We start from the raw sequence: 14,171 nt of genomic DNA, 5'->3' as shown, positions 1-14,171 counted from the left end.
ATTTTTCCCTATTACTGATTTGTCCTTGTTTTATAGGTTTCAACTGTGTCAATCCAAAGCCTGTCTTGTATCTGCAGCTGTTCCCTTCACTGATTCCTACTGCTGCATACACTTTATGGCAGTGTAGCTAAATATGGCTCTCATGGCTGCCAGCTTCATTTGCTGTTCTTGATTTTTGTCATATTCTCCTATTAAAAATCTATGTGACATGTAGAACACAGTGCTGTCTAGGGTTGCCAAATTGTTACTTGCAGAATACAGAACACCCTAGTCCTGCTTCTTCTCCAAGGCCCCACCTCTCCCTCACTCTGTTCTCCCTCCCTGCCTCTGTCACTGATTCTCACATTCTCACACACATTTTCACTGGGCTGGCTCAGTGGGTCGGTATGTGAGAGGGGTGATGGCTTAGGCTCTGGGGTGGGGTCAGAAATAGTTCAAGGTATGGGAGGGAGCTCCAGGCTGAGGTGGGGGGGTGGGGATGTTTGGACTATCACTGTGGCGGGTGGGATAGGTACAGACTCTGAGGTGGGGATGAGGATCAGGGGTTTGGGAAGGAGGAAGGTGCTCCAGGCTGGGATTGAGCTGTTATGAGAGCAGGAAGGGAGTCAGGCCCTGGGGCAGGGAGTTAGGGCACAAGATGGGTAGGTGAGAACTCTGGCTGAGGGTGCTGCCTCTGAGGTGGGGCTGCTAATGAGGGTTTTGGAGAGCAGAGAGGTGTTCCAAGGAGGGACTGAGGGGTTTGGAGAGTAGGAGGAAGGATCAGAGCTGACATAGAGGGTTGGGACCCAGAAAGGTGTCAGAGGTACAGGCTCTGGCTAGCTCTTACCCCAAGCAGCTTGCAGAAAACATGACAAGTCCCCCTCTGACTCCTACACAGAAGCATGGCCAAGTAGCTCTGCGTACCACCCCATCCACAGGCATTGTCCCCACAGCTAGCATTGTTTGTGGTAATCAGCCAATAGGATCTGCAGAGCCAGCATATGGGGCAGGTGCAAATTGCGGAGCCACTGGCTACCCCCATATGTAGAAGCTGGAGTGGGGACATGCTACTGCTTTCTGGAGCCAGTAGAGCCACAGCCAGCAGGGAATCTGCCTTAGCCCCATTGCACCACTGAACAGATTTTGAATGGCTCCATCAGTGATCCTGACTGAAACCTCCAGGGTCCCTTTTCAGCCAGGTGCTTTGCTTAAAAACAAGACATTGGAATCTCTCTGAATTGATGTTAGATTTATCAGACATCTTGAACTGGTTCCCCTGAATTTTGCCCATGAGAATCTTGATTCTGCACTATAAAAATCCTTAGCCAAAATTCCCATTGGCTTCAGTAATTAGGGATCTGGCCATCCTCCATCCATCCCTGCCAGGACTTAATCAGACATCATTAACTATGGGTCATTTTCAAACAGCTACTCTTAAGTAAAAATCTGCCAGAGAAATGTCTCCTCCTAGTACTCTAATGTGTTATTTCTGCAACATAAAATATTGGGCCACAGCAGAGGTACCACTTCCTTCTGCACTTGTGGGAGGTTTAAAGTTTGAAGTCAGGACTAAAAGTATAAGCTTTACACCACTGGAATGGAGAAATTCCTACTTTTTCATGGGTGGTGGGGAGACAGTTTTTTGTTTACAAGCCTGGAAAGTCTGAAAGACTGGACCTGAAAACCACAACTTTCTTATTGTATATAAGAGCTTTTTGTAGGTCAGTTTTAGAAACGTCAAACTGTGCCTCATTTTTATCTCCATCAGAGGTTTTTGCAGTTGGTATCATTCTAACCAATTTACTTCATACAATATGTAGTGCTGTATTAATGAGAGCATGCATTCAAAAAAATAAAAAACAGATAATTTTGGAGATGTTAGCTTTTGGTTTATAGTTTAATGTGTGGTATCTTCAGAAAATAAAATAGTGCAGTCTGTTATAAAATTCTGTTGCCACTCTTTTGGAAGGATTTGCATTGCCCATCCATGGATTTGACACTTGTGAGTAATACGTCTGAAGAGATGCCAATGTATAAATGTATAGAAAAGGAGAGTAGGTGTCTGTTTATATGTATGTGAATGTGTCTATAACTTATTGCAGCTTTACAATTTATGGCTCTTTGAAAAATAATACCATATCATTATTTAGATGTAGAATCTATTCTTTCCAATGGGACTTCTAGATTAACGTAGTGGATAATATTTTTCTGTTCTCCTCCTCCTCCTCCTCCTCCTCCTCCTCCTCGGCTACTGTATTCCTTTCCTTTGTAACAGTGTGCATTGTGAATAATTCACATGACCTCCAAACCTTCTTATTATCTGAAAGAGTGGGCAGTCCTTGTATTTGTAATAAAGCCCATTAATCTTTTCAATAGTACAGTAGTGCCAAACGTCACAAGAAAACTTAAACTTTAGCAGGCTGCATTGTTAGCAAAACAGCTTGAAGCATATGTCTCATTTTCTATATTTTTCCTTCCAGGATGAATTATCATCTTGATTAAAAAAAAAATCTGAAAAGCAAAGACTAGCAACAGAAACGGGTGTGTTGATAATGGTTCAAGCAACACCAAGTAGATTTTCAGTGGGTGAACTTCTCTGCTGATGACCTGTGTTTTCATAATAGGCATGTAATGAAAAAAAAAAAAGATTTGCTTAAAGGGTTAGGCATATTCTTGCTGAATGTTTGCCCATTGATTTACATTAGTTTTATTGCAGAAATAACAGTACATACACACATTTGTAAGCTGAACAGGAGCCAGGTGTTATTTGCATATGTCTAAACTTACATTACTTGAAAGAATGAATTAGCCTACAAACATATGATAAATATGTGCTAGTCAGAAAAGGTGCAGGGTCCCATGCTGTCATGTTTACACTTTTATCAGCAGCACAAGCAAAATAAATTATGTTCAGTCAAGTGTATGGGGGATTCCATGCCCCAAATGTATCTGCAATCTGTATTCTTCACAAATTAATATCTAATAGAGATGGGATCACATTTGTGGAGGATTAGATAGAATGTGATTATTGCAGGTAGCAATATCTGCACAAAAAATCTGCGCTTAAAACTGCAGTGAAGTCGTCTATTAACCATTGATTTACTGCTGGCTATTTATTCTGTAGAGGTTATATTTTTCTTTTCCAGCCTATTCTACTAGTAGATTTAGTGACCATTGTAATTAAGGTTGCTTATATTTTCCTCAAATAAAATCTTTCTGGATGTAAATTTTCCATAGTTACTCACAGTTCAGTGTATGTTTGATCTTCCTCACCCAATTTTTTAATCAAATCACGTCTGCTGTGTATTTGCTTTAAAAAAAGGAAAACTACCTCTTCTATTGATAATTCAGCAGTGGCTGACTTCATTTTCTTATTTTACTTTTTTTTTTTGCTTTTAGACTTCAATGAAGTCATGTATGTGCAGTTCTGAGGATTTGATTTTGATACATGTACAATAAAACACGTTAAAATTATATAACATTTTGCAAACATCAGTGAGTCTCTATCGCTGTCTATGAAGAGGGAATATCAGATAGTTCCTCTTTTCAATAAGGGAAAGCTTAGGATCAGGAAGACTAAGTATCTAATTTTGATTTTGACTGTGACTTGCTGTTCAGTTTGTGGCTTTATTTCCCTGATTTTATATCAGGACTCTATAACAGCTTCCAAAGGTGAGTCTTTGGATGATAATTGACCAGTGTTCATCTCCAATAACTTGCAATCTTTTTTATTTATGCAAACATTGTAATTTCCATTTTTGCAATTTTTAAGTGCAGACTGCACCATTACAATTGGTCAGAAGACTGATATTCATTTGCTCTGTGTATGGTCCAACTGCCGGTGATACTCTTTAAAGTCACTATTAGTCGTACGTACCACAACTTCATTAATAAATAAATAAAGATGCAGAGCTTTACCATTTAGATGGTGGTTGGTGGCATTAGCTGGTCTTTTGTTAATCCACAGGCAGCATGGCTTTGAAAAAGCTCCTGGCTTCATAGGGAAGGAAGGGTGGGGCTGAGCTCCTGCCTTATGTGCTGATGAAAATCGACTTGTGTGCCAATCTTGACACCCGTGCCAGGGGTTGTTGACACCTGGGTTAGTGGATACATCTCCTCATAATTCTGAATTACTTCTTCATTTTGCTTTTACACTTTATTTTGAAATAAAGAAAACCCAGTTTAAAAACCTGACACAATTCATGAACTGCGACTGTCTTGCTAGTCATGTCTGGCCTTTGTTTGTCAAGAAGAATCCTAAAAGTCTCAGGTTTCCAGACAACTCCCTCCTGAAGGACTAGAATTTTGTCAGTGATGGAGATAAGTGGACTTCCATTTCTCATCATACTAACTTTAATATAATATAAGAACTTTGTCTCTGATACATTTGGTAAATTTAATTAGTGTTGAAAAGTGGGCTTGTTTTACAAGACGATCATTTTTTAACCTAGGTAAATTACTTTCTTTGCAACTAATAAATTAAATGAATTACATATTTTTCATGTAGTGCTGTGGGGATCATACATACTAAAAGCAGTTAACTGGGAGTTTCACTTGATTACCTTTTTCCATTATTGTTTTTAATAATCCCTGTAGGAGTGGGGAATTCATTCAGTTTTAATAACACAAAAGAAAAAAAATTGAATGGATTCTTGTTTAACCTTGTTTAATTAATGAGCTATATCCCAGTTTTCATTCTTGTCTCAAAAACAAAAAACTTTTTAGTGTCTTAGCCAGCGGTGTAGTCCTGAATGGGCAATTAACAAACTAACCCCATCAGAGTGACCTTGCAAGCAGCATGCTGTGTAGAAGGCACCATTTTGATCTACCAAATCACATCCTTCATGTAGCATGAGCTCACATGCATGGTGCATATCAGATTATGCCATACAAAGGATGCCATTTTGAGAACAAAATGTTGTCCTCAAAAAGGCAAAAGTGCCAATAGGCCATTCCAATATGATCTGGCTCTGTTACAGCACAAACATTAGCTAACAAGCCATAGAAATTCCATTACTTCTCTTTGGGTAGTTATATGTTCTGAACTAGAAGACCTCTTGAGGTCTCTTCCAGTCCTAAGTTTTTATGATTCTTAGACGTCATTGAGATTTTACACTGGATAACAAGATCAAACATCTAATGGGTCCAAAGTTTTACTCTCCTTACCTGCTGATTAATTAAGAATTTCTTTAAATATCCTCTCTGTGGCTGCTGGATTGCCTCATGTGTTGTAAGTCCTTCATGTCCTAAAGTGTCTGTAGTGAGATGCACCATACAATTTAGGGCACCAGAGTGGATTCCCCACATAAATCATTCAGCTGTGTGATCTTTCAGTTCGCAGCTAGGACTGGCAAAACCAGAAATATTAACTTGAGGTTAAATTTGTTGTAATCTTTCGCTGGTATAAAGAATTGCAGATCACTGACATCCATAAAGCTATGACAACTTGTGCAGCTGAATTTCCAAAGTATTCTTTTCTAAGTGGGGATAATTTAAGATGACTAAAGTCCTCTCCACAACCCAGCACATCCACCTAGCTAGGGCAGGTTACAGTCCTAAGTGTTTGCAGGAAGTGCATTTTTACCATCCAACAAAAGAATGCCTGTGGACTCTGTGGGCATAAGAATCTGTGTAGCCAGATCACTTTGTGGACTATCTGAGGAAGAATAAAACGTGGAAATGGATCGAATGCAGTCCTGATTTTTGCAGAAGTTGGAAGAGAGGGTCAATTACTTTACCTGAATTTAAAAAAAAAAAAGGCAAACAAAACACAAAAAAAACTTAACCCAAAATATTTTATCTTAAACTGGTGGTCACTCAATAATGAGTAGGATGTCTTCATGTCACCCTACTATTTGTGAGCCCGTTGATGGCTGACCAGCCCTATTCTGGAGCCAAAGATCTTATCTCAGAAAAGGCAGGTATTAGTAGCTATTGGACGAGCACGCCACAGTTTTTGACAGTTTTCTTCTTCTCTGCCCCTCCTCATTTCCACTGCAGCAGGACCTCTCAAATTGTGCCACCCCTTCATGGATTACCAATCAACAGTCTTGGGCAAGGTTACCCAAAGTGTTGACACCAATGCTGTACTTTTTCATGTGTGCCTTCAGCATATCCTTCTATCACTCCCTGGCCCCCAACGCTCTTCTGTCCTTTCTCCAATTTGGAAAACAGAATCTGTTTTGGGTGGTGCTGATCAGTTATCTGAACCAGGTGTCCAGTTTAACGAAGTTGCTGATGAATGATAATGGCTTCAGTGCTGGTCACCTTGGACTCCTCCAGGATATTAGTGTTTGTGCGCCTATCCTCCCAAGAAATATTTAGTATTCTTCTGAGGCGGTGTTTGTGATATTGTTCAAGTGCTTTCAGATTACACTTGTATGTTGTCCAGATTTCACATGCATACAGTAATGTTTGAACAACCACTGCATGATACACAAGGAGCTTTGTCTTGGGATAGATGTCCTGGTTCTCAAAGACGCTTTGCCTCAGGTGGGCGAAAGCAGAGCTTGCACAGCTCAGATGATGCTGGCTTTCTGCATCAGTGTTGACGTTAGCAGAAAGATGACTTCCAAGGTATGGCAAGTGCTCCACATTTTTCAGCAGTTCTCTATTAACTTCAGTAGTAGGTGCATGAGATTGTCCCATTGGTGAAGGTTGGGGGAGCACCTTGGTTTTTTTGATGTTCAGTGTGAGGCCAAGATTCTTGTATGCTTCAGCGAAAGCACTTAAGATGGTCTAAAGGCCTGTGGGAGAAAGTGCAACAACCATATTGTAATCTGCGTACTGGAGCTCCATGTTCAAGGTTGTGGAGGTCTTGCTTTCAGCCTTCAGTCTCCTGAAATTGAAAAGCTTCCTGATCGTTCTATATACAATCTTCATACCATCTGGAAGCTTGTAAAGGGTCGTGGTGATGGAGATGCAGAACAGTGATCAAACAATGACACAACCTTGCTTGACTCCCATTTTGACCTCAAAGGGGTTGCTTTGGGATCCCTTGTTGTTCCATACTGTGGCAGTCATGTTGTCATGTCATACAGCAGCCTTAAAATGCTAAGGAATTTTTTGGGGCAGACGATCTTTGAGAGAGTGGTCCATAGGGTACTACGATTGACTGAGTCAAATGCTTTGGTCAGGTCGATGAAACTCATGTATAAGGCTTGGCTGTGTTCACGATATTTTTCTTCAGTTGCCAGGCAGTGAAGATCATGTCTGCTGTTCCTTGAAATGGTTGGAAGCCACACTGGAATTCTGGGAGAATTCCTTCTGAGAGTGGCAGGAGTCAGTTTGAGAGTATTCAAACTAAGATTTTCCCTGCTGTTGGCAGGAGGGAGATGCCATGATAGTTTCCACAGTACGATTTGCCACCTTACTTGAAAAGACTGACAATCACTGGGTCTCTGAAATCTTGTGGCATCTGCTCCATGTCCTGTCTGCACCAGCAAATGCTGACAGGCATTTCCTAATATGATACATTCTTCTGAACAGGCCAAGCAACTATAATGATGCAAGATTGACAGGTTTATTTTTCACTCAAATTTGAGACCTTTGTTATGACAGAAGTACAATAGATGCTCTAACTATAGGTGACCTTGACCGTAGGCAATGTGGAGTTTACAAAATGCATATTCCTGTGGATAGTTTGCTCGGACATATTGAACAATTAGTAGAGTGAATAAAGGATATTCACATCTCTCTCTGAGGGACTATACTTTTTAAACTGCTCAGAGACATTTTGACCTTCTAGTTTATTACAGGTCAGGAAAAAGTCAATATTTCTTAGCTGCCAAGGTGTAGAATTTTAATGGGTTATTGAGTCAAATTGTTAATCCTCCAATAACAGGTTCTTTTCTTTTTAAATTTACAATGATAAAAACAAAAACTTAACAAGGACCAAGCAAATATGGTGTTTCGTTACATGTGGAAAATTTGACTTGCATTTTGTACAAATATTTTTATCTCCTAGTCATTTGGAATGACTTTGTTTTAACACTGTTGCATTTTCTATTAGCATGTGTTATTGGGAAATCATAAATGGGCAATAAGGTAGATTAATTAAAGCTTGCAGTAAAATGTTAGTTAGTACTACCTTCATGTTTTAGTTATTCTTTCTGCAACCTCCTTTTGTAACACTCAACTTCATGCTTATTACAACTAATGCATCACAGTTATCTTCTAATTTTCTGAAACTCATAATTGAGTGTAATGCTAGTTATTACTCTTTGTACAGTAGTTTATTTCAAAATATCCTGTCCTCTATAAATTATAGTGATAAGAGGCTCTTGTAAGCCCTTCAGTGCATAAATTTTAGGTGTGGTGCTATTACAGTCTAAAATTACATTTCTTTGGCTTATAGTAATATCAAACAATAGAAAATATAATTAATGTTCAGTTCATCATATTGTGTTCATACCTAGAAGAGACTAGAAATTATTTACATTTATATTTACCTAGGCCAGATGCTGATGGCCTTTGTCATATCGGGAAGCCTGTAACTTCATTAGTACTGTAATTCCTTTGACTTCAGTCAGACTCCTTGTTGGAGAGAGATTTCAAAAGCTCTCGGTATTGGCCTATCTTCACTTTCATTGAAACCAATGGGAATTTTATCATTACTTCACTGGGAGTAGAGTTATGTCCACATTAATTACTTTAGAAAATGTTATACATGTAGGAAGCTGATAGCCAGCCAAGGATATCCGTGTGTCTAGCCCATCATACATGGGGTTTGCATGATTGGATTATTTGAGTAACTTGATTATGATGATATAAAATGAAGTAAAAGCAAAGGATTAACTAACAGTTCATATATAATCATTGTTTTGTTTTTGTCCAGTAAGTTATTTATTTATTTATTTATATCTATTTTATACATTATAAGAGGACCAGCAATAGGTATTGATCCTGCATATAATGAAGTTAAAAAAAATACTAGAATGAAGTTAAAGAATTAACCAACCCAAATATATACTACAGTCAATGTGAACCAAAGCTTCTGCCGCAAAGTTAAGCTTGTACATTAATATGATCAATTCCAATCTACACCAAACTCTTTGAGCTGTGCTATGGATCGGTTCTTTCTTTTTTTCAAGTGTCAGCAACTGACACAATCTTAATTGCACCACTGATAGTCACTGGTTTCTGCCAAAGTCAGGTGAAAGGGCCATATGAGTGACATCTGACTAGACTTCTTTGAATTCAAGAACCTGTAGTTTCACCAGAAAAAGAGTTACACCTCTAGCTTGGTCACTGATAACTTATACAAGTTAATAGACATTGCTTTTTCAATGTAGAAGTAGGGCAGCAAGAATATAATCTTAACAAAATCTTAAATACCACGTTGAAACTGCAGAAGGAACTCAATGTACTATTTACAAATAACAAGCAGTCCTGTAGCACCTTAAAGACTAATACATTTATTGGACAATGAGTTCAGATTTTCCTGCATCTGAGGAAGTAGGTCTTACCCACAAAAGCTTATTCCTAATAAATGTATTTGTCTTTAAGGTGCTACAGGACTTCTTGTTGTCTGTGAAGGTACAGACTGGCATGGCTACTCCTCTGGGATTATAGGTATATAGTCACTGAAGGACATAGCTCAACAAAGCATCAGCTTATCTTTAAGCATCTTCTTATGTTCATCATTATTCAGCAAACCATTTAAGCACACTTTTAAATTAATTGCTGAGTGGGGGCTGTAGGATTGCTAGTGTATGTATCTTTCTACATCATAATTGCAGTATTGTCCATAAGATGCCAAACTATCCTTGGAATTCTTATATCCTATAAACTAAAACAAAAAAGCAATTAAGCCTGTTAAGCAAATAATGGTTAACATTTACACTTTCTCCTTTTTCAGTGCTTTATGGGCAAGATGGCCTATATGCCTCATGTGAAAAAAAGTACTGTGGCCGGGGGAATAAGTGTGTTTTTAACAAGGAGACTAATCAGCCCGAATGCAAATGCCTTGAAGACTGCAAGCCCAGTTATAGGCCAGTATGTGGATCTGATGGCAAATTTTATGAAAATCACTGTGAACTCCACCGATCCTCATGTTTGCAAAGGAAAAAAATCTACATTATCCATAGCGTGGACTGTTTCTTCAAAGGTAGGGTATCATTAACATGTATATAGATTTTCCATTGTCCACCTTTTTGTCAATCATGATAAATTACTGTGTCCTACATATTCTTTCCAAGAGATACATTTGTGAAGGATGATTTATGCCAGGAGATAAAACACAACACTTTATGAAGCTATTAAGCCCGTGAGTATTGTTTCCCAGACTGCAAGCACACTGGTAACTGGTAAATAAATAACATAATTGTATATTTGGTATGCACTGCAGTCGGTAGGCACTTAACAATTTCCAATGTAATAATATTTTCCTATGTAATTTATTTTATTAGGCTTTGAACAGGACAAACATTAAAAATAGTACACTTTGTAACATGAAGGTTGCTGTGGAAATTGGAAGTGCTCTGTGAGGAAACAGAAAGTCATAATTTTCTCACAAAATAGAGAGGGGAAACGTAGAGTTTATTGGTCCTATATTATCAGGGCTTTGTTAATGGATGGCACAGTAGGTGAGAATGAGAGGGTTTGTAGATATGCTAGGGAGGTTTCAGCAACAGTGAGCAAAAATTGTACTGGTGATATTTGGATCTACATCCAATTAACTATCTTCCATGTCTTTGGGACCACTGGTTTTGTGCTAGCAATGATAAGAAGTAGTACTGGGCTGTGATGGATGGGGACGGAAATGATATATATGAAAATAACAAGTGGAAACTGTCACGACTGAAACTTAACAAGATAGGAGATAAATACATCTGATCAATGAAACGTGAAACATGTCCTAATGCTAAGGCATTGTGGAATGAGATGCTCTCGCAGACAAGTGACCCTAGAAATTACACACCCCAATATTCAAAATGTTGTCTGTTCTGACAGTGTCAGGAAATGCAGTGATATTAGTCTTGGAGCAGTGTCATGGCTGAATAAACAGATGTCCCCAGCAGAAAATTCTGACATACCCAAAATGCAGGTCGTGAACAACACTTCACTTCAGCAATTAAAATCTAGATTCTACCAGAATTAATGGCAAGAGTTAAAGTTAACACAAATGGAGCTCTCCTCCAGTGACCTCCTTAAGGATTGTTCTTCATTGTCTCTGTGTTTTCTATTTTCAATTCCTTCCCAGTTCAGTCAGCGCTGACCTTGGTATTGAGCAAATCATGAAAATGCAAAAGGGAATATAGGTGATGCTCCTGAAAAGTGTTTTTCTTTTCTTTTCATTCAGCCAGATTCATTCAATGTTCTTTTACATATCATTGAAGATTTTGGAAATTGGCTAATTCACAGATTTGAGAACCTGCCTCTGGATAGTTTACTGTGAAGAAACAGTTTCTGTAGGCTAATTACTGCAGATGTCTTTCAAAGGCAGCATCTACACTACAGTGCTTTTTCAGAAAATGTTCTTCTGGAAAATCTCTTCTTTTGAAAGAGTATGTCCACACACAGAAAAGCAGATCGAAAGATCGATCCGCTCTTTTGAAAGAATGGGCCAGGAAATGAAAGATCTGGCACCATGAGGACTGCTTTTTTTTAAAAAAAAAACATAAATAAAAATAAAAGCCCCCTGGAGCATCAACATACACTTTTTTCAGAAAAAATCTTTGGGGAAAAAGGCATTCTTCCTCATCTGGGAGAGGAAGAGGGTCTCTTGAAAAAGTGCTGCATTCTTCTGATTTCAGAGCAAAAGAACACATTTTGTGTGTGGACGCTCTGCATGTTCTTTTAAAAAAGGGCCTGATTTTCCAAAAGAACTTGCTAGTGTAGACATGGCCAAATAGTCTATAACATAAATATGTGGGTATGCAGGATTTTTAAAAATCAGGACCAAGGCATCTCAAGCTGGGTGTCCAGAAGTTGAGGCACTTGGCCACTTCTGAAAATTTCACTCTAGTTTTATACTAGTATGACTGTATTGACTTGAAAGGTATTAGTTTTGATTGTATCACTGAGAGTTCATAATGACTACCTCTACTAACTCTCAATTTCAGCCCTACCTGCAATGCAAGGAATGTAGAATTCTCATTAAGAATTATGGAGTAGCATAAAAATTGGGGGAAACTGAGTCAATACAAATCAGGAATTATAATAGGATACTGTAGTTAGAATCCAGTCCTATGGTTTTGTACCTGCTTACATCAGCTTTGACTTTGGGTGTATTTGTCCAATCAGTTTTACATTGCTCTAAAATAATTTTAATGATGCAGTCTCTTCTGGATTTATTTACATTTTCCATACAATTTTTATTTATTCACCTGTGAAATTTTCCAGACAGAAAAGTTGTAAGAATCAGAATGTAGGAAACAGACCTACCCACCTAACAATTAGGAAACTGTTATTGAAGCACAACAATAAATGGCCTTTCCAAAATTTGCCTTCCATATCAGGGATTATAACTAGCCTTCTCAACATCATCAAGAACCATCCAAACAACATTTGTTGTATGAGGAGAAATAAAATTAAGTGGATCAAATTCTCTGTTGGGCAAATTGGCACAATTCCTTTGATATCAGTGGATCTACAACAGTTTATACCAGCAAAGAAGTAGAGTTTGTGTCAATGACTAATTTGAGAAATGCGGGAAAGGGGTCTAGAGGTATGTCATGCTTTTGCTTAAATATAACTGATTCAAGATTATCAGATGGCATTAGAAACTCCTTTTTACAACTGGTCTGTGCCAAGTTCTTCCTTTTTTGTTCATTCCTCTGTTACCGTCTATCTAATATGCCTGAAGTTTAGGGATAATATTATATTGGTCATGCTTGATTGTCAGAAGGACTAGAAGAGGTTTAAAGTAAAGATTTAGCTGCCCCACAATAATTCAGACTGTAGATATGGATAACTGAACAGTATTGGTATTTCTGTTTCATACGTTAGATGCCATCCTGCAATTAGTTCTGCATTGTTGGATCTATTATCGTAGAATCATAAGACTGGAAAGGACCTTGAGAGGTCATCTGGTCTGATCCCCAGCATTCAAAGCATGACCTAGCAGCATCTAGACCATCCCTGACAGGTGTTTGTCTACCCTGCTCTTAAAAATTTCTAGTGAGGGTCTACAACCTCCCAGGGCAATTTATTCCAATGTTTCACTACCCTGAACCAAAGAGTTTGTTTTTTTATTTTCCTAACGTCCAACCTAAACCTCCCTTGCTCCAATTTAAGCCCGTTGCTGCTTCTGTTATCCTCAGAGGCTAAGACCAGTTTTTCTCCCTCTTCCTTGTAGCACCTTTTTATGTCTATTATGTCCATGTGAAGCCCTGTTGAAGTGAATGGGACTTCACAAAGGCACCAGGATACACCCTCCAGAGATCCACTTGTAAGATCAGCCATCTGTCAGCATTCTTTTACTGCATTTCTAAAATACCTCTTACAATAAGGTCAGACCATCAGCCTTTAAACACTACCATAATTAAACTATAAAGATGTTAAAATAGAGTCTAGTTACAAGTAGGAATTATAAATGTTCAACGATCTTGTTAATAACTATAGTAAATTCCTTTCAAGCACATTTCCATTATTATCATCAATGGGCCAACTCTTGAAGTGGGGTGAGTGCCATGATTTTTAAGCATGTTTTTTTAGGTAATGTATTCCAAGGTCAAAAATCAAGTGAAGTTTCACTAGCAGAAATCATGTGATATAATGTAAGGTACTGGGAGCAGTAACAGATTATTTCCAATCCAATGTGACATGCCTTACAGAGCACACACCCAAGCCGTCCAATGAAGATTTGGGGTGGGGCAAACAGGGCAGTTGCACAGAGGTCTGGCATTTTGTCAGCAGTAGCAGCAAGAGCTCTGGTCCCCTCTGAAGTACCACAACACTCCTGCTCCACATAGCTGTGAGAGAGGGAGGGGGACCCAGCACCATGGTCAGGTGCTACTAAACACAGCCTCACCCCTTCTACCATTAGCCCCTCCCTTTCTGGGGCCACAGAGCCAGACTCCACCCGCATCTTGCCCTGGGGGCCACAGTGGCTGTCCATCCCATTGCATACAAGGATTAAACAGAGACTGGGAGTGGCTTGCATCTTACAAAGACAGCTTCTCTGCCCTGGGTGTTAAGATCTCCCCATTAGACTCTGACAATGGCTCATATCCCCCTGTCTGATCTGA

The 14,171-nt window shown here is 38.9% G+C and overlaps 1 protein-coding gene across 1 annotated transcript in view; it reads left to right on the top strand.

Annotated features, from left to right (window-relative positions):
• FSTL4 (follistatin like 4) overlaps nt 1-14,171 on the top strand; it is a 490,670-nt gene that overhangs the window by 148,227 nt on the left and 328,272 nt on the right. The window contains exon 3 of the mRNA XM_075009751.1: nt 9,839-10,087. Within this exon, the coding sequence (XP_074865852.1) occupies nt 9,839-10,087 (249 nt within the window). The remainder of the gene's footprint in view (nt 1-9,838; nt 10,088-14,171) is intronic.

This window comes from Carettochelys insculpta, chromosome 15 (genome assembly GCF_033958435.1).
Source record: "Carettochelys insculpta isolate YL-2023 chromosome 15, ASM3395843v1, whole genome shotgun sequence".
NCBI lineage: Eukaryota > Metazoa > Chordata > Testudines > Carettochelyidae > Carettochelys > Carettochelys insculpta.
The sequence above is the reverse complement of the archived record's forward strand: the minus strand, read 5'-3'. Positions and strand labels throughout refer to the sequence as shown.